This window comes from Hylobates moloch, unplaced genomic scaffold (assembly GCF_009828535.3).
Source record: "Hylobates moloch isolate HMO894 unplaced genomic scaffold, HMol_V3 SCAFFOLD_17, whole genome shotgun sequence".
Classification (NCBI taxonomy): domain Eukaryota; kingdom Metazoa; phylum Chordata; class Mammalia; order Primates; family Hylobatidae; genus Hylobates; species Hylobates moloch.
Window position 1 is genome coordinate 51,884,551 of NW_026652292.1, and position 21,986 is coordinate 51,906,536.

The 21,986-nt window shown below is 37.0% G+C and overlaps 1 protein-coding gene across 8 annotated transcripts in view; it reads right to left on the reverse strand.

The window, feature by feature from the left end:
• WDR19 (WD repeat domain 19) overlaps positions 1–21,986 on the reverse strand; it is a 111,252-nt gene that overhangs the window by 49,337 nt on the left and 39,929 nt on the right. For all 8 annotated transcript variants that reach the window (XR_004244854.2, XR_009210629.1, XM_032135839.2 and 5 more), the window contains 10 exons: positions 21,659–21,831; positions 21,456–21,570; positions 20,428–20,534; positions 19,555–19,677; positions 12,484–12,633; positions 9,145–9,292; positions 8,810–9,014; positions 5,555–5,714; positions 4,672–4,782; positions 2,063–2,172 (listed from right to left, as the gene is read on the reverse strand). Coding sequence is in view for 6 of the 8 variants with exons in the window: in XM_032135839.2 (XP_031991730.1) it covers positions 2,063–2,172; positions 4,672–4,782; positions 5,555–5,714; positions 8,810–9,014; positions 9,145–9,292; positions 12,484–12,633; positions 19,555–19,677; positions 20,428–20,534; positions 21,456–21,570; positions 21,659–21,831 (1,402 nt within the window). In the remaining 2 variants the exon portion in view is untranslated. The remainder of the gene's footprint in view (positions 1–2,062; positions 2,173–4,671; positions 4,783–5,554; positions 5,715–8,809; positions 9,015–9,144; positions 9,293–12,483; positions 12,634–19,554; positions 19,678–20,427; positions 20,535–21,455; positions 21,571–21,658; positions 21,832–21,986) is intronic.

Here is a 21,986-nt window from a genome sequence, read left to right on the forward strand (position 1 = left end):
CTGTGAGGTACAAGTGCACGTCTTTGCATGCATATATTGGGTAGCGGTGAAGTCTGGACTTTTAATATACCCAGGTAATTTTTCAACCCTCATCCACTCTCCCACCTTTTGGAGTCTCCAGTGTTTTATTATTCCTCTCTGTATGTCCTTGTGTACCCATGGCTGAGCTCCCACTTATGAGTGAGAACATGCAGTATTTGACTTTGTGAGCTACTTCCCTTTGGCCTCCAGTTCCATCCATGTTGCTGCAAAAGACACAATTTATTCTTGTTTTATGGCTGAGTAGTATTCTATGGTGTGTGTGTCTGTGTGTGTGTGTGTGTGTGTGTATACCACATTTTCTTTCTCCAGTGCTCCACTGATGGGACACTTAGGTTGATTCCTTACCTTTGCTATTATGAATAGTGTTGCAATAAACATATGAGTGCAGGTATCTTTTTGATATAATGATTTCTTTCCCTTTGGATATACACTCAGTAGTGGTATTACTGGGTTGAATGGTAGTTCTAGTTTTAGTTCTTTGAGAAATCTCCATACTGTTTTCCATAAAGGTTCTACTAATTTACATTCCTATCAACAGTATATAAGCATTCCCTTTTCTCCACATCGTTACCAACATCTATTATTTTTAGACTTTTTATTTTTATTTATTTATTTATTTTTTTTATTTTTTTGAGAAAGAGTCTCGCTCTGTCGCCCAGGCTGGAGTGCAGTGGCGCAGTCTCGGCTCACTGCAAGCTCCGCCTCCGGGGTTCACGCCATTCTCCTGCCTCAGCCTCTCCGAGTAGCTGGGACTACAGGCGCCCGCCACCACGCCTGGCTAATTTTTTGTATTTTTAGTAGAGACGGGGTTTCACTGTGGTCTCAATCTCCTGACCTCGTGATCCGCCCGCCTCGGCCTCCCAAAGTGCTGGGATTACAAGCGTGAGCCACCGCGCCCGGCTATTTTTAGACTTTTTAATAATAGCTATTCTGACTGGTATAAGATGGTATTTCATTGTGGTTTTAATTTGCATTTTTCTGATGATTAATAATATTGAACATTTTTTCATATTTTTGTTGGCTGCTTATATGTCTTCTTTTGAAAAATGTCTATTTATGTCCTTTGCCCACTTTTAAATGAGGTTATTTGTTTTTTTCTTGTTGAGTTGTTTGATTTCCTTGCAGATTCTGGATATTCGCTTGTTGTTGGATGCATAGTTTGTAAATATTTTTTCCCATTCTGTTGGTTGTCTGTTTGCTCTGTTGATTGTTTCTATTGCTGTGTAGAAGCTTTTTAGTTTAATTAAGTCCCATTTGTCTACTTTTGTTAGAAAAAACTATAATTCTAAGCAAATAGAAAATGTAGACCAAACCTTGGTGTTTTTCACTATGGTTTGAAATTACAGAGCAAATCCTCGAAGCGTTAAAGGAGGTCAGAACCACGAACATAAGTTAGGAAAAACAGTGTGATGCTATGCATAGTTGTTGATGGCCACATGTGATTAAAAATAATATTTAGGCTGGGCGCAGTGGCTCACACTTATAATCCTAGCACTCTGGGAAGCTGAGTTGGGAGGATCACTTGAGCCCAGGAGACCAGCCTGGTCAAGATGGTGAGACCCTGTCTCTCTAAAAATTAAAAAAAAATTAAAAAATAGCCAGGCCTTGTGGTGCATGCCTATAGTCCCAGCTACTCGGGAGGCTGAGATAGGAGGATCACTTGTGCACAGGAGTTCAAGGCTACAGTGAGCTATGATCATACCACAGCCTCCAGCCTGGGTAACAGAGAGAGATCCTGTCTCTATTAAAAATAAAAATAATAATAATAATAACATTTAGATTCTAAATGCAGAAACAGCTTAGATCCAGACTTAGATTTTGATGCTGAAAACTTAAAGTGGATAATGCATGGATAAGACATTGTTAGAAAAAACATTTTTCAGATATATAATTAATACAGTATTTTTTCTCTAAAAAAATTATTAAATCAATGGAGGGCCTTATCATTAATGGAAGTTTCGAACTGAAGATATTTGCAGTCATCAGCTACTGACTGAAATGTATAAAAACAAAGACTTACGCAAATTCAAGCTGAATAGCATATTCTTTTGATATAAAAGGTATCTGGTCTGGGGCCAAACGCTTTGCCAGTTGTAGAGCACTGTCCCAATGCTGTAAATCCCTTCTCATCTGTTAAGAAGAGAAAGACCTTAATTTCAAATGAGCAAAATTATTTTTCAAAGTTACCACCAAGAGCTAGTTTTAATAAAACTAATTACAAAACCTTTTTGTTTAAATAATGAAACTTGATCTTTACAATGATAATATATTACTATAGTATGCATACTCAATAGGGTCTTGATAGAGCCCTGAAGGAGGCAAAAACTGATTCTTGGAGGGGCAAAAACATCTTAGCTATTATAATGGTTTGTGGCCCTCCAAAACTCAGTCTTACCTAACAAAATCTTAGTCCTTAGTATTTAATTTTTCTCAGGAGGGAGTAATCAAATTAAATTAATGTAATCAATTAAAGTTAATTTTTATTTTTAGAAGGTGGTGATTTTAAAAAGTTGAGAACACTTTGCTATAGGAATTGGTGTTTTTTTCTTAGAAAATCTGAAGCTCTATCACAACACAAGTAATAGCAAACGTAACTAAAATGTAAATATATCTTTCTTCCCAGTTCCTGTGGTCTTTTTTCTCTGCCTGGTACATAATTCTAAATATAAACTAATCATTAAATAATCTTTTAAAGTTCATTCCTCACTTTATTCATACTTCCTAAACAATAATAGCTAACATTTTTCAAGTGTTATTATCTGCCAGATACTGTTCTAGGGGATTAGCTTATTTATCTTTCATGACTACCCTTTTGCAATGTATTAATACTTTCTTGTATCCATTTTAGAGATCCAGAAACTTAGGCAAAGAGAGCCTCCTCTGTATATAAGGTTACACAGCCGGTACATGACAGAGCTGGGCAGTAGGGCTCTGCCTCTGAACTCTTCACCTGGTTAACTCATCAGCTGTCAAAGTGAGGTTAAAGAGTAATCACCCCTCTCCATTATCAATCCATTACCTCAAATCCTTTCCAAGTCTAGCAGCACATGACAAGTGCCCACAGTTAAATGCAGAAGAGTTGAGATGACATCTTTCCCCTCAGTCATCACAGCCACATTCCTATTTCAGTGAGTACTAATCCAAGTTTTGAAAACTTCTCAGGGTGTCCCAATTATCTTAAATAATATTGTAAAATTACCTAAATTTTTCTTAAAACAAAGTTAATTTAGTTCACTTAAAATTTAAAAATGAAAATTTGCTATAGAATGATTTGTAAAAGGAAAGTTGTAAAATAACAAATGCTTCCAAAACAACCTCTTTTACACAGTTGTAGAAATGCCAGTTTTAGGTGAAATAATATTAATGATTACAATAGCTAATGATGTGTCTTTACTATTGATCAGGCACTGTGCTAAAAGACCTCATTCTCATTTTTAAATCTTTACAAATATCCCGTGGGCTAGATATTATTCTTCCCACTTTAAAGAAATAGGATCTAGGGCTCAGAAAGGTTAAATAGCATGTCCAAGCTTATACAGAGCTGGAATTTGAACGAAGACATGTCTGACTGTGAAGTCTATGCTCCTCATTGCTAGTCTATATTGCCACGTTTCCCTTCTTCCCTGCCCTTGAACTAACTAGGCCCTTCATCCTGCTCTAGGCCCTCTCCTGCAATGCTCACCTCTGGGAAACCAGTGATGGTACACTAGTCCTTAGCTCACCTCTTAATACACAACAGAATTTCACACAATAAGGATAAATGTGCCTCGGTTTTCCCATCTGGAAAACATAGAAAAAACCAATCCTATCTCATAGGATTGTTGGGAGGGTTAAATGAATTAATACATGTCAAGTGCTTAGAAAAGTGCCTGGCCCACGTAAGCACTCAATATATGGTGATATTTTTCCTTGTATATGTTTTTGTAATTTACACAATCTGTTCTCTTTGGACACATTTAAATTTCAATTAGTAATGTTATAATACCATGCATTTTATGCCTCCACAAAATGCAGAATAAACATATTTTTGAATTATAATTTTAATGATTAACATTATAATTAATGAGTACTCAGGGCTTCTTAAACTGACATGTTTGAATTTTAGGAGGGGGAAGGCATATAGTGTCTGTGCTGAGAAATTTTAATTATATACAAGGGGTGATCCTCCTTTGCATGTTCTTATGTTCTTTCCTTTTTTTTTTTTTTGAGACAGAGTCTTGCTCTGTCATCCAGGCTGGAGTGCAGTGGTACAATCTTGGCTCACTGCAATCTCTGTCTCCTAGGTTCAAGCGATTCTCCTGCCCCAGCCTCCAAGTAGCTGGGATTACAGGCTCACTGCAACCTCCACCTCCCAGGTTCAAGCAGTTCTCCTGTCTCAGCCTCCCGAGTAGCTGGGATTACAGGCACATGCCACCACATCTGGCTAATTTTTGTATTTTTAGTTGAGATGAGGTTTCATCATATTGGTCAGGCTGGTCTCGAACTTCTGACCTCAGGTGACCCATCCACTTTGGCCTCCCAAAGTGCTGGGATTAGAGGCGTGAGCCACTGCACCTGGCCCCATTTTTTTTTTCCCCTTTCCCCACTGGATACCTCTTACACAATTTCCATTCTTATTTGCTGCCATACCTCCAGGGCAGCAATAGGACAGCTGGATGCAAGGTACAGGTCCTGAGCCAGGATATAATTGTTGGTAAACATGGCAAGGTGTCCTGCCAAAAGATTGTAGTCCTCTATTCCCTACAAATAAAAGCAATTTTGATGAGAAAAAAAATGCAAGAGTTTAACTTTTTTTATTTTTATTTTATTATTATTATACTTTAAGTTTTAGGGTACATGTGCACAATGTGCAGGTTACATATGTATACATGTGCCATGTTGGTGTGCTGCACCCATTAACTCATCATTTAGCATTAGGTATATCTCCTAATGCTATCCCTCCCCCCTCCTCCCACCCCACAACAGTCCCCGGAGTGTGATGTTCCCCTTCCTGTGTCCATGTGTTCTCATTGTTCAATTCCCACCTATGCGTGAGAACATGCAGTGTTTGCCAGAATCTACAATGAACTCAAACAAATTTACAAGAAAAAAACAAACAACTCCATCAAAAAGTGGGCAAAGGATATGAACAGACACTTCTCAAAAGAAGACATTTATGCAGCCAAAAAACACATGAAAAAAGGCTCATCATCATTGGCCATCAGAGAAATGCAAATCAAAACCACAATGAGATACCATCTCACACCAGTTAGAATGGCGATCATTAAAAAGTCAGGAAACAACAGGTGCTGGAGAGGATGTGGAGAAATAGGAACACTACTCATCTGACAAAAGGCTAATATCTAGAAACTTTTTTTTTTTTTTTAAGGACTTTGATCAGTAGGAAGTGGTAATGTTCTATCGATTCACTTGTTTAAGAGTTAGGTAGGATTAAACGCAAAAAATTTAGACTGCATTTAACTTAAACTAGCATTTAAATCTTAACTTGATAATTCTATAACATGCTGTTTACCTTTATTTGTTCCAAGGACATCACTATGCCAACATTTCCAATTCTCCGATAAACAAGGATTGCAAACTCCACTTCCATGTGATGTAGACAAGCTCTGGCCAACTCATTCCAGGCAGCCTCATTATTCAGAATCCTGCATATTTCCCAAGCATCAGAAAACCTGGGAGGTAAGTACATAAGCTTAATCAGAATGCTCCACTTGCCACATGTTAGGCAATTTTCAGACTACATGTCATCTAATAGTGTGCCCCAGATAAACTGTCTAAAACATTTCTTAACCTGTAATTGTCATTTACAAGTAATGAAAAAACACTTAAGCTTTTTTCCTTTTTTGTGCAGATAAGTGTTTTTCCCTGAATTTCTTTTATTAATCTGAATCTACTCTGTAATCAGCCTACTCAATTAACAACTAAATTAATTCTGTTCATTTATTTCTTATTTCACACATAGATGAATATTATTTTTGTTCTCACATAAGTCTAATAAAATTAGTATTCTATTCCTATAAATTTAGAAGTTTAAAACAGGGGTCAGCAAACTATGGCTCATGGGCCAAATCTAGTCAGCTGCTGTTTTGAAAATACAGCTTGAGTGGAACAAAGTCACTCATCAGCCCACTCTTTTTTTTTGAAGATGGAGTCTTGCTCTGTTGCCCAGGGTGGAGTGCAGTGGCGCAATCTCACCTAACTGCAACCTCGGCCTCCTGGGTTCAAGTTATTCTCCTGCCTCAGCCTCCCGAGTAGCTGGGACTACAGGCGTGTGCCACCACACCTGGCTAATTTTTTGCATTTTTAGTAGAGATGGGGTTTCACTGTGTTAGCCAGGATGGTCTCGATCTGCTGACCTTGTGATCCGCCCGCCTCGGCCTCTCAAAGTGCTGGGATTACAGGTGTGAGCCACTGCACCCAGCCCAGCCCACTCTTTAATGGATTGTCTGTGGCCACTTTCTTGCTACAACAGCCAGCCTGAGTAGCTGCGATAGAGACCCTATGGCCAGTAAAGCTTGAAATATTTACCATTTGGACCTTAACAGAAAAGGTTTTCTGACCTCTGGTTTAAAACATGAACATAAATGCCAATTAGACTTTTTGTGGAACCTCTACATGAGTGAATATATTACATCCATCTGTCTATTCATTCATCCATTTATCTATTTACCTCTCCATTTTTTCATCCAACACACATTTACTGAACTCCTGTTATGTGCTTGGAAACATGATACAAAAATCAACCACAGTTGCTGTCCTTAAGGCAGTCACAATTGGGGAAGGTGGAAGAGACAGATAAGGAAACAAATGACTATAGCATAGTTTGACAGAGGTAACTGAGTACTTACAATAGGTAACTCTTTGTGCTAAGTCTTTTGCATAAATTCTCTTACCCTAATAACCCTACCCACTGAGTATTATCATTATTTCTCCTTTATAGATTAGGAAAGTGAGGTTTAGAGATGTTAAAAGACTAGCCCAAGGCACACAGAGGTAAGTGGTGTCATGCTCTTAACCACTGTGTATACTGCATCCTGGCTCTGAGGCAACACATCAGAAAGACCCTAAGCAGGACTGCGTGTGGTGGTGGGGAAGTCGGGGAAGGCTTCCTGGAGCAGGAAATGGCTCCACTAATCGCTGATGGGTAAAGAAAGAGGGGTTACTACATTCAGAGACGGGGAAAAGGCATTCCAGGAAGAATCATGAAATATATGCAATTTCAGCAGCCAGTGGAACAGAGAGGGAGTTGAGTGGAGACAGTTGAACTGGTGTTAAATCATGAAGTGCCTAGTAGGTCATGGAGGTCCCCCAGGGATTTGGATTTGTTTGTAAAGACAATAGAAAGTCACTGAAGGATCTTGAGCAGGGAAATGAGAGGATCAAATCACACTTTCAAAAGTGTGTGGAGAACAGATGAGATCGTTACAAGGCTATTGGCAGACAGAGCAGTTAGGAAGTGGTTAGTTACATCACACATTATTCCAAGTGAGGGCCTGGGAATAGACGAGGGAACACAGGAGGAGGAAAGGAGCTGGTGTCTGTATGTGTTAAGGCATGTGCATGTGTGATTACAGTGAGGGAAAATAGGGGTCTGTGGAAATCGCTGAGTTCAGTTTTAGAAAGGGCAAGTTTGAAGAGCTCATGGACTTCCAAGGACATATGACTGGAAGGTAGTTGTTAAGTACAGGTTTAAGACAAAGACACAGATTTTAGAGTCAGCTTCATATGGGTGGTATGTTGAGCCATGTTAAGCAGAGGAGATTCACTCAGGAAGAATAATTAGAGTAAGAAGAGAAGGAAACTCATGAGACCCCAATAAATAGCAACATTTAAGAGAGGCTCGGAAGAATTAGAACGTCAAAGGAATTCACGGTGGCTCTAGGAGATAAGAGAAAAAAACACGAAAAGGAAATTATAAGCAAAGCAAAATCAAATTTCGTTATGATGAAATCAAGATATTGTTGAAATAATTAGGTTTATTAGGATTTCCCAATAACTGGGCTCTTTGGAAGCTTAGAAACTGTTTTGTTCTTAAGGGATTTTCTTGTAATAAAGTACTCATAATAAAAACAGCTGACTATCTTATCTGAGCCTCACAATATCCCTGTGAAATGAACAAGGGAAGTGCTGTTATCTCCATCTATTGAATAGGATTCGACATTTTATCAAAAAGACACCTGCACTCATATGTTTCCTGCAGCACTATTCACAATAGCAAAGTCATGGAATCAACTTAAGTGTCCATCAACAGATGACTGGATTTTAAAAAGTGGTATGTATATATAGATATACACACCATGGAATACTACTCAGCCATTAAAAAAAAATGAAATCATGTCTTTTGCAGCAATATGGATGGAACTCGAGGTCATTATCCTAAGTGAAATGGCCCAAAGTCAAAAACTGCATGTTCTCACTTAGAAGTGGGAGGTAAACAATGGGTACACATGGACATACAGGTGGAATAATAGATACTGGAAACTCCAAAAGGCAGGACGGTGAGACAGGGTTGAGGGATAAAATACTACCCACTGGGTACAGTGTTCACTATTCTGGTGATGGGTACATTAAAAGCCCAGACTTCACCATATGCACTATATCCATGTAGCACAACTGTACTTGTACTTCTACATTTACAAAAAATAAAAAAAAATTCTTGCAAGGAGAAAGAATAAAGCAATAAAATAAGATAAAATAATTATAGGATTTGACCTTTAAAATCACGAAAGCAAATGAGAAGTTCCAAAAGAAGTATTTGAAAACCTACCTTTTTAGCATTAAATTCTGTGTCAGCATTAGTCTCAGTTCTTCAGGCCCCGTATCTTTTAAGTTGCTGAGAAAGCCATGGGTGCTAAGGTAGATGTTGTTTACTTTTCCACTCTGTGTTTGGCAGGTCAGCTCTCCGTTATATAGCAGCAAAGGTTTATGAGCAAAAGGAACTTTGGTGCTACCAGCCAAAATAACCTTGGCTCCTACATTATAAAACAGACATCTCAATGCTGAGAGCCAATACTCAGCACAAACATCAGAAAGGAATGTTTTAATTTTACTGCAATGGGAAATTCATTTGTCAGCAAATATACACAAAAGGGGTTTTAGTACCTTGTATAGTGTCCTTGTGAAAGACGTAAGTGTACACCTTATCATCATCATAAGCAATAAATACACCTTTATCCATTGGCCAGTTTTCCCAAAGAACACCTTTAATGGTTGGTGAAAAATCTGGAATCTCATAGGTAGCGTCATTAACCTGCAAAATAAAATTTACAGATTTGCCCCAAGTCTGTACTTAAATCATTATCATTTGCCGTGGTAGAAGCCTGTTTGCAGCATTAGCTGGCTTAGCTTATTGAGTCATATTCAACCTAACATCACTCCAACAACAACAGGAAAGAAAGTTTCTTTTTCCATTCCTATCCTAGGTGTGGCTTGAAAAAACTATAGTTCTTTGGAAAATCCAAGGTTTGATCTAAAATCTGGCAAATTTGTACGAGAACCCACAAGTCTAGACACAAAGCTTCAGGTTAAGGAAAAAAAATTAAGACTGCTCAAGATGACAGAAATTTAAACTACGAACACACTTGTACTTGTGTTCAGAAATTTTTCAATAATACTGAGTATCTGATAATACTGGGTATTAAGAAACAAATTAATTCACATGATTGAAGTAAATTACACTAGGGATGCTTTATTTCAAAAGACTTCTCTAAAATGCATGTCAACAAATATAAATATACAATCATCCCTCAACATCCATGAGGGATTGGTTCCAGGATCTCCCACGGGTAGCAAAACCCACAGATGGCCAAATCCCTGAATAAAATGGTGTAATATGTTTATAAACTATGTACACCCTCCCTTATACTTTAAATCATCTCTAGATTACTTATAATACCTAATACAACATAAATGCTATGTAAATAGTTGTCATACTGTATTGGGAATATAGACAACAAAAGTTTTCTGCACAGGTTTAGCATAGACAAAACCATCCATTTTTCCCCTGAATATTTTTGATCCACAGTTTGCTGAATCCGTGGATGAGGAACCCACAGATAGGGTGGGCTGACTGTAATATTATACTAAATAAGCTATTTAAAAAAATCAGTCCATATAAGTCCTATGAACTCAGGCAGGTAGGCTTATATATATCCTGAATAGGGAACTGAAAAATATCTGCCTCATCCTACTCTCAAAATAAGAATGAAATATAAAATTCCTGCAAATAATAATTTATACTACAAAGCTGTGTTAATATAGTAGTTGCTATTATAACATCTACATGTAGCCAGATGTACCTATTAAGCACTGAAATGTGCCAAGTCCGAATTGAGATATGTTTAAGTGTAAACTACACACTCAGAGAGTTTGCATGAAAAAAAGATTGTAAAATATCTCATTACTTTTTTTATATTCAATTACACATTGAAATGATAATATTGAGATACCATTGCACACCAGTCAGAATCGCGATTATTAAGTCAAGAAACAATAGATGCTGGTAAGGCTGAGGAGAAAGAGGAACACTTTTACACTGTTAATGGGAATGTAAATTCGTTCAACCATTGTGGAAGACAGTGTGGCAATTCCTCAAGGGTTAAATTAAATATATTAAAATTAATTTCACCTGTTTGTTTTTATCTTTTAAAAATGTAGCTAATAGAAAATTTTTAATTACATATTTGGTTCACATTATATTTGCATTGAACAGTGCTACTTACAAGATATTGTACTAATTACTTCATTTAATTCTAACCTTATACTCTAGAAGACAGATACTATTATTATTCCCATTTTACAGATGAAGAAACTAAAGTACAGAGAAATCTGCCCAAAGTCACCCAGCTAGTAGGTTGACGAGCCAGTATTTGAACCCAGGCAGCCTGGCTCCTGAGTCTCTGCTTCTAACCACTATGTTATACTGATTGTCACTTTGTATAGATGAGCACATCAGTGCCACTGGACTAGTGGCCGAACTGTTTTTAAAAAAGGTAACCATTTGTTTAGTGCTTATTATGTGGCTAACACTATAGTAAAAGCTTACATGCATCATCCTATTTACTTTTCATTTAACAACCCTACAAAGTAGGTACTAGAACTGTCTCCATCCTAGACAGACAGAAAAACTGGAAATCCAATCAAACTGAGAGCTCTTTAACAGAAATTACCAAGAAAAAGAGAACCGTAAATGGAGAAAGTAAAAATGAATGAAATCACCTTGTTTAAGGCTGATCTTACTCCTTACCCTTTTCCTAGCAGCTACACCCTATTTCTGAATTTAACTCCTGACAGACACCTAATTTACCCTCCTACTCTCTTGTATATTCTATCTAAGCCACAGTTTCTAACTGTGGTGAACGCACACAGGGAAATTCAAGGCAGCTCTAATTAGTTCCCTGTTATAGAAAGGAAACCTATACAAGGTGGAATTTCCGTATTAAGTAGAGGAAACTCGAGGTTTATCTTCATTTATGTCATCCTTCCTCATTTGCTTTGCAACTGGGAGAGGAATGCATTCAGTAAGAACTAGCAGATTAGGAATTTGGCATATATAATCCAGGTACATCTGTGGAAATTTGTTATATTTGTCAAATAAAGAAAGAAAAGAAAAAGAGAAGAGAAGGAAAGGAAGAGAAGGGAAAGTGAAGAGGAAGGGAAGGAAAGGAAAGGAAGAAGGGACAGACATGGGGAGGAAGTAAGTCTTTGTATCAAGCGAAGTGTAGCAGTGAGGAGCAGGCTGTTTACATTGAGGAGACACCACAGTGAGACCTAGGCACCTGGCAACAGTATTAAGGATGGGTCCACAAGCAGCTGTAGCTTATGTGAATTTGGCCAAAAACATAGTAAACCATTAACGGGATATAAAAAGTAAATGAAAAATCCAATTATAGTTAGCTAACGTAAAGGCACATCTCCTTTTTTCTAAATCTATTTTCAAAAAAGTTAAGGATGTTTAAAAATATGACTGACTGATTTTTAAAATAGGTTCATCCATTTTTATTCATCTAATACAGAAATACCTGTTCCTTGTGCTCAGGATCTTTAAGGAAAGAGGAAAATCAACTGAGGTGGGCAGAAGGGACAGATAAGCTCACTGCCTATCGGGAGAGAAAAGTCACATACAGGCAGATACACTACAATTATTGTATTGTGCAGTAAGTATATAATAAGGTTGAAAGTGGTATGGGATATAATAACTATTTTTCCCACTAAAAATCTTTCTGGGATGGCCACTATGAAAAATTACAGAATAATGGAAAAAGTTTTCTTGATATAGTCATGAGAAATCTATCATAAACATATTATGAAGATGACAGCAAAGAACTACAATCCTTGGCACTAATTAATAGAAAGTTTTACATGTGATAGGCTTTAAACACACTTTCTCCCCCCTATATTGCACTTCAAAAAAATAAACATTTAAAAATGTTCTAGACTTACTGGACAGTAGACAAATCCATCACTTTTTTCATCAATGAAAACTAATCTGGTCCCATTTGGGTCGGGAAAAATCTTTTTCACACTGACAGGATGTCGATAATCATTAACGAATTGCCAGTCTTCAATGTAGAAATACTGAATGACACCAGTCTAAAAAAAAAAAAAAAATCCATCCATGAAAATATAAAAGGTAGTCAAAGAAATACTAACTTTCAACATTTAAATTAAACATACGTTCTAATTTTAAGAGAAAAATGTCATGTTTTTGATAAAGTGTCTAAGAATAATATTTAGTATATGTGAAAGGTACAGACTCAAGAAAATAAATAAAATGGGAAAAGCTGGGTGCAGTGGCTCTCGCCTGTAATCCCAGCACTTTGGGAGGCCAAGATGGGCAGATCACGAGGTAAGGAATTTGAGACCAGCCTGGCCAATATGGTGAAACCCCATCTCTACTAAAAATACAAAAACTAGCTGGGCATGGTGGTGGGTGCCTGTAATCCCAGCTACTTGGGAGGCTAAGGCAGGAGAATTGCTTGAACCCAGGAGACAAAGGTTGCAGTGAGCCGAGATCGCACCATTGCACTCTAGCCTGGGCAACAGAGCGAGACTCTGACTCAAAAAAATAAAAAATAAAAAATATAAAAATAAAAATAAAATGGGAATGTACTTGTGATTAAACAGTCTATTAATTCTAATATTCTTAGTGATATTAAAGCATAATTGATTTTTAGAATTCTTACTTGCTAGAAATACCCCTATTATATAGGGGTAACTTTTAAATACATTATTTTAATTTTTTTGCTATTAATCAATAAATTAGAAAATTAATTTTAAGACAAAAAATCCACTTGATAGAATCAACTGAATGTATATTAGCAATGAACATGTACATACCAAAATTAAAAATGCAATACCATTTACAATTACTCAAAAAATGAGATACTTTGGTATAAATTTAAACATAACATGCCCAGGACTTGTATGCTGAAAATTACAAAACACTAATGAAAGACACAAAAGATTTAACTAAATGGAGAGGTATACTGTGTTCATGGATGGGAAATTAACATGTTAATTATTCCCATCTGATATAAAGGTTTAATATTCTAATAAAAGAAATCTCAACAAGATTTTTTTGTAGATATACACACAATTATTCTAAAATTTATACAGACTGATAAACTAGAAGAGCTAAAACAATTTTGAAAATAAAGTGGGAAATTAGTCTACCCAATTTTAAGGCTTTCTTTTTATAGCTATAGCAATCAAGACTGCGTAGTATTGGTGGAAGAACAGATACACAGATCAATGGAAGCCTGAAATAGAGACAGATATGTTCAGCTGATTCATTTTCCTGTTTTAAAGATGCCTGTATTTGGCCAGGCGTGGTGGCTCATGCCTGTAATCCCAGCATGTTGGGAGGCTGACGTGGGTGGATCACAAGGTCAGGAGTTCCATACCAGCCTGACCAACATGGTGAAACCCCGTCTCTACTGAAAATACAAAAATTTGCTGGGTGTGGTGGCGCATGCCTGTAATCCCAGCTACTCAGGAGGTGGAGGCAGGAGAACCTCTTGAACCCAGGAGGTGGAGGTTGCAGTGTGCTGAGATCGCGCCACTGCACTCCAGCCTGGGCGACAAAGCGAGACTCCATCTCAAAACAAAAACAAAAATAAAAAACGAAAAACAAAGAGGATTGTACTTTTATTCTTATTTTTAATAGCTTTATCGATATAATTTACATACCATAAAATTCACCCTCTTAAAGTATACAACTCCATGGTTTTTTGCATATTCACAGAGTTGTGCAATACTTCATCACAATCAATATTAAAACATTTCATAACCTCAAAAAGAAACTCTACTTGGCTGTTAATCCATATGCCCTTCAGTGGGCAAATGTTAAACAAACTACTACATCCATACCATGGAATACGACTCAATAACAAAATGGAACAAACTATGGATACACACAACTTAGATGAATCTCCAGAGAAGTCTGCTGAGTGAAAAAAAAGCCAGTCTCAAAATATTGCATACTGTTTGATTCCATTTATACAACATTATTGAAATGGCAAAATTATGCAAATGTAGAACAAGTTATTTGTTACCAGGGGTTAAGAATGGGGTGGCAGCAAGAGGGAAGTGGCTATAAAACAGCAACATGAGGGATCCTTGTGGTAACAGAATTGTTCTGTATGTTGACTGTACTAATGTCAATATCCTGGTTGTGATTACTACAATGTTACCACTGCGGGAAACTAGGTAAAGGGGTGACTATTCTCTCTGCATTGTTTCTTACAACTGCATGTGAATTTTACAAGGATCTCAAAACAGAAAGTTTAATTAAAATTTAAAAAAAGGTAACATTTTCGACTTCAGGGCAAGATAGAGAAGGATAATCTTTTCAAAAAATGGTGCTGGAACAACTGGATATCATTTGCAAAAAGTGATCTATACCTCATGGCATAAACAAAATTTAACTCAAAGTATCATGGACCTAAATGTAAAACATAAAACTATAAAATTTCTAGAAGAAAACATAGGAAAAAATTTTGTGATGTTGGGTTAGGCAAAGATTTCTTAGCTATGACACCAAAAGCACGATCCATGAAAAAATAAATTGATAAACTGGACTTTGTAAACATTTAAAAAGTATCTTCTCTTTGAAAGACACTGTTAAGAGAATAAAAATACAATCTGTGTGCTGGAGGAAAATATTTGCAAAGCATACATCTGATAAAGGAGTTGAATCCAAATATATATAAAGAACTCTCATAAATCAATAAGAAAACAACAATCAAAAATTGGTCAAAAAATTGAACAGATGCTTCACCAAAGATATACAGAAAGCAAATAAACATATGCTAAGTGCCACATCATTAGTTCATTAGGAATCCAAATTAAAATAACAATGATACCACTACACAACTATTAGAGTGGCTAAAATGAAAAAGACTGATCATGTCACGTCTTGGTGAGGACATAGAGGAACTGGAACACTCACACTGTTGATGGGAATGTAAAATGGTACAACCGATTTAGAGAACAGTTTGCCAGTTTCTTGAACATGAATGTTGATAGAGGCTTTATTTGTAGATACCCCAAACTGGAAATAACTCGAATGTTCACCTATAATTCTTGGATAAGTGAATTATGATATATGCATACTATAGACTACTACTACTCAGCAATAAAAAGAAATGAATTACACACACAGCAGCGTAATGCATCTCAAAAAAATTAATGTTGAATAAAAGAAGACAAAAAGTAGTACATACTTTGTTTCCATTTATATAAAACTCTAGAATATACATTTATTACATTTACAGTTACAGAAAAAGCGTGGGGTGGGGACGGATGAGAGGAAGGAATCATAAAGGAGCAGGAGAAAACTTTTGGGGGTGATGAGTATGTTCACTATTTCTTTTTTTTTTTGAGATGGAGTTTCACTCTTGTTGTCCAGGCTGGAGTGCAGTGGCGTGATCTTGGCTCACTGCAACCTCTGCCTGGGTTCAAGTGATTCTCCTGCCTCAGCCTCCCGAGTAGCTGGGACTACAGGCATGCACCACCACGCCCAGCTAATTTTTGTATTTTTAGTACCAACGAGATTTTACCATCTTGCCTAGGCTAGCCTCAAACTCCTGAGCTCAGGCTATCAGCCTGCCTTGGCCTCCCAAAGTGCTGGGATTACAGGCATGTGCCATCGCGCCCGTCCAAATTGTATAACTTTAATAGTGCATTTTTTTGCATATCAATTAAACTTCAGTAAAGCTGCCAAAAAAACATGATATTTTCTGAATCACTCAAGAATGAAACTGGGATAGTTGCTGCTTATGAACAGACTACTACACTTATTCCAAAAGCACTGTGGCATAGTGGAAAGAGTAGATTTTCCATCAGGAAATCTTAGTTTAAGTTCCACTTTGCTACAGACTTGCTAGCCTCTCAATCTTCAGTATCTTCCTCCTGAAAATTTCCCTGTGTATTTTATAGATAATGAGATAAAATAAGTGAGATCAGGGCTCTATAAACTATTAGTGTCATACAAATTTACTATTCCATATGTTTCCATATCACCAAATTACCTGATATATGAGACCTACCTTACTGATGTATATTATCTCAAAGACTTACCAGTTTAGGTCAAACATAAATTTTAAAAAGTCTCTCATATGGCAACAAGCATGCTTTAAAACATGTTCTTTTCAAAAAAATAATTTAGGCCAGGCTCCTGTGTCCCATGCCTGTAATTCCAGCACTTTGGGAGGCCAAAGTAGGAGGATCACTTGAGACTAGGAGTTCAAGACCAGCTCGAGCAGCAGAGTGAGACTCAGTTTCTACCCCCACCAAAAAAAAAAAAAAAATTAATTAGCAGGTTTCTAAGATAAATAAATAAATAAAAAGAAAATATAAAAAATGTTTTGGCTGGTCACGGTGGCTTGCGCCTGTAATCCCAGCACTTTGGGAGGCTGAGGCGGGTGGAACATGAGGTCAGGAGTTCAAGACCAGCCTGGCCAAGATGATGAAACCCCATCTCTACTAAAAATACTAAAATTAGCTGAGTGTGGTGGCGGGTGCCTGTAATCTCAGCTACTAGGGAGGCTGAGGCAGAGAATTGCCTGGATGACAGAGAGAGACTCCGTCTCATAAAAACAAAAAAACAAAAAAACAAGGAGATCCGTTTCTAAAAAAAAAAAAAAAAGAAGAAGAAGAAGAAGAAAAGAAAAAAGAAAAATAATTAAAAAAACTAAAAATTAGCAGGGCATGGTGGCATGCACCTGTCCTAGCTACTCACAAGGATGAGGCAGGAGGATTGCTTGAGCCCAGGAGGTTGCGATTGTAGTAAGCTATGATCGTGCCACTGCATTCCAGCCTGGGCGACAGAGTAACACCCTGTCTCTAAAAAACAATAATAATAATGATAATTTCATGTGAGAAAGTGGAAACTTTTAAAATAGTAAATAACTTTTTCTTTGTTGTTGTTTTTTTTGTTTGTTTTTCAGACGGGGTCTTGCTCTGTCACACAGGCTGGAGTGTAGTGGCGCGATCTCAGCTCACTGGCAACCCACCCCCAGGGCTCAAGTGATCTTCCCACCTCAGCCTTCTGAGTAGCTGGGACCACAGGCACACACCACCACGCCTGGCTATTTTTTTGTATCTTTATTAGAGATGGGGGTGTCGCCATGTTGCTCAAGATGGGCTCGAACTCCTGAGCTCAAGCAATCCACCCACCTCGGCCTCCCAAAATGCTGGGATTTTAGGTGGGAGCCACTGCACCCGGCCACTATTTTGCTAAAGTGGAAAACAAAGCATTTTCTAACAACTTAATTCTTTTACAGACTGAACAAGGTAACAGGTATGATATGCTTTGAAAAATCTGTGAAAACTGTTTACAAATATAAGATGCTATAACTGGTTTATGTGCATGTGGCTAATGTAATATTTGGACATTTAGGGTACCTATGGTTCAAAGGACCAAGAAATTGAAGTCAGATTCTCAATATTCAATTAATTTTAATATTTGCTGAATGCCTACTAAATGCAGGCATTAGAGATGTGAAGTTGAATTGTCTATGTTCATCACCAAATTAAATCCTTAAAACACCCAGATAAGGAAAACAAGGCTTGGAGGGGTTAAGCACCAGCTAGTAAGTGATAGAACTGGTGTTTGAGGCCAGATTTGCCAGGCTCCAAAGTCTGAGCTTTTCACTAGGCCATCAAAATTGCTTAAAATCATAAAACCACTGATATTAACAAATCATGCCACCTGCGTGTTCTATATATGTACAGTCATTCGCCACATAATGTTTTGGTTGGCGATGGACTGTGTACATGATGATAGTCCCATAAGATCAGGATGCAGCTGAAAAATTCCTATTGCCTAGTGACATCATGGATGTCATAATGTCAGAGCATAAGGCATTACCCTCAAGTTTGTATTGATGCTGGTGTAAACAAACCTTGTGTGCTGCCAGTTATATAAAAGTATAGCACATATAATTATGTGTAGTACATAATACTTGATGATGATAATAAATGACTGTTACTGGTTTATGTATTTATCATACTATACTTTTTATTGTTATTTTGGAGTGCACTTCTATTTATTAAAAAAAAGTTAACTGTAAAACAGGCTCAACCAGGTCCTTCAAGAGGTATCCAGAAGGCATTGTTATCACAGGAGATGACAGCTCCATGCATGTTATTCGTGCTGAAGACCTTTCAGTGGGACAAGATGTGGAGGTGGGAGACAGTGATACTGATGATCTTGATGCGATGCAGGCCTGCACTAATGTGTGTGTGTCTTAGTTTTTATAAAAAGTTTAAAAGTTAAAAAAAGTGAAAAACAGAGAAAAGCTTATAGAATAGGATATAAGAAAATATTTTGTGTAACTGTACAATGTGTGTTTTAAGCTAAGTGTTACTACAAAGGAGACAAAAAGTTTTTTTAAATTTAAAAGCTTATAAAGTTATAGTGAGCTAAGGTTAATTTATTTTTGAAGAAAAAATGTTTAAATAAATTTAGTGTCCCTAAGTGTACAGTGTTGATAAAAATCTATGGTAGTGTACAGTAATGCTGCAGGCCTTCACATTCACTCACCACTCACTCACTCACTCACCCAGAGCCATTTCCAGTCCTGCAAGCTTCTGTCATGGTAAGTGCCCTATACAGGCACGCCATTTTAAATATTTTATATCATACATATACTGTACCTTGTCTATGTCTAGATAGCATTGTGTTACAATTACCTATAGTATTCAGTACAGTCACATACTGTACTGGTTTGTAGCCTAGGAGCAATAGGCTCTACCACACAGGTTAGGTGTGCAGTGGGCTGTACCATCTAGGTTCCTGTAAGCACACTCTATAACATCCACACAATGATGAAATTGCCCAATGACACATTTCTCAGAATGTATCCCCACTGTGAAGAGACACATGAATGTATATAATTAATCACAGATAACTTCATTAATTGTATTGGATTCAATAGGGAATGATTGAGATCACAAAATAAAAATTAGAAATTCCCAATGTTCTCTAAAAAAGAAGGCAATACATACATCTGTACCATAGATGAGGAAATCACTAGTTAAGGCATGGCATAAGATACGGCACTTATCATCCACTGCTGGGAAAAGCCGAGTCTCACGTTCTTCTTGAGCATCCAAGATTTCGCTTTCTATCTAAGACGTAAAGAATAATAATGGCTCACAAATTTATTTGAGTAAACCTGCTATACAACATTTAGGGGTATCTTTATTTATTCAAGTTCAACTAAACATTCAGGCTCCTGAGACTACCAGAGGTCAGTTTAGTCAGAAAGCTATCAGACAGGAACCACGGCTCGCCAGCAAGGTAGCACAGATGTCCCTCTTAGTGTGAACAGTCTTTACTGCAGGCTCTGCAGCTATCTAATTGTTAATTTCTTTGTCTTCCCAGATGTAAAGAGCCATGAAACAGATGTGAGAGATGCCCTGACTTAAAAGCCCCCTCTTCACAGGTGCCAACATCTCTTGAACAACTCAGCAGGCATGGTTTCAAAGACCCTCACACACAAAACGCCCGAATATGAGTCAACACGTTCCAGGAAGCCCAAAGGTATGGCATTCCCATCAGGTTTTCATAGTTCATGTATAGTTCCTTCTAGCTGCCATTTACCAGCAGGGTAATTATTATTATTATTACTATTTTACTAAAGGCTATGTTGTGAGTAGCACTGTTGGTATTTATCAGGTTTTTGGGGAACAGGGTTAGAAAGTCAACAGAACTTCTCATATAGAAGGGGAAGCATTTTCTTAATCCTTTACTCACACCTGGCTTTCTAGTTAGTCTGTACATCCTTGCTTCCTGACCAATAATCTTGATAATCAGACATTAGGCTATTCATCATAACTTAACTTAGCACGTCTCCAGGACATCAAAATTATACTTACCAAATGTAACTGGACTTTGCCTTCAAAAAGTGCAGCAGCATAGTCAGAATGAAGGCACATACTGGCTACTGTTCCCAGATACTCCATATCTTTCAATTTTTTCACAGCTGTAGCAATTTTTAAAAACCAACACATTAAAATATTGATAAAACTATCTCATACATACTTGCAAATAATTTTAAAAGGTGCTTTTGCAAAAATATTCTGAACTTAAAATTTCATTTTAATCTTAAATGATTAAATGATTAAATTGAATCTTAAAGATTAAATTTCATTTTAATCTTAGTTGCCATATAAATTTGCCTTCAGGCATTCCATTATGGTTTACATGAAACAAAGTAATAGAAAATAAAATTATATGCAAAACAATTAAGAATTAAACCTTAAGTGGCAAGAAACTTAATGGTGTTTCCTGTTTAACAGGTTAATTTTCAGGTTTGTTCTATTCCTGAGGGTTATCTGACCTAGAATTGGAGAAAGGTGATGGGGAGGAGGCAGGGGAAGAAAAAACAAAACAAGGTTTTCCTCACATGCTAATAGCTATTATTCAAAGAATAAAAGGGGAGACAGAACTAACATTTATTAAGTACCCACTAGGTTTAGGAGTGCTTAAAAAAAGTCACTGTGCCAAGTGAGATCACACATTTTGTTTTATTTAATCTTCCTCATGATCCATTAAAAGTAGAAGTATCCTCATTTTCCAGATGAGTAAGGCTCACGAGTGTAAAGTCATTTGTCTATAGTCACTTAGCTAACAGAGGCAGAAAGAGAAATCAAATCCAGGGCCTCTCTAATTCTGAAGCTCATACTCTACCCACTATGCTATGCTGCCTTCACTACAAAGGTAAAGAATAAAAACTTTCTAAAAATTACGCAAATTTTTAGAAGACTTACAAAACCATTTAAGCTAAGAATGAGATATGTGAACAAAAAAGAGTGAAAGACTTGGTCCTAAAAGAAACTTCCAGTGCTTCCCAAATAAGGACAGAATTATGTGCTAGATAAGAATAAACTGGATTTAGACTTGCCATTCTCTCCAAGGACATAAAACCAAGCTCGATTATTCATTCCTACGGCCAGATGATAAAGACCTACTGCCACAAAGCTGGGTTCCACATCAACAGAAACTGTGATTGGTAGCTCCTATAATAGAGAAAATAGTAATAAACCAATGGCTAAACTTATTTTAATTTTACTAATAAATAAAAGAAAAATAACACCATTTTCATACTCCTTCAACAGGGTTGGCTACGGTGACTTCAAGGAGGGAGGTGAGATAGGCAATCCTTGTGCTGCAGGCATCCCCAAGTATGGGAAGCTTGGTCAGGAAAACATGAAGTGAGCCCCTTTGGGTAGAGAGTGCTAGCAACTGGCCATCATCAGTCCAGGACAAGGTACCCAGTCCTGAAATAATCGACAAAATAAATGATTATTCAAAAACAATATATAGTTGTAGGCAGCAAACAAATATTTTCATTTAAGCTACCAGAGACATAACAATTTTCAAATATTTTCCTTACTAGTTTAAGTAGTTTTTTTTAGACTAGGAAATTTGCCAT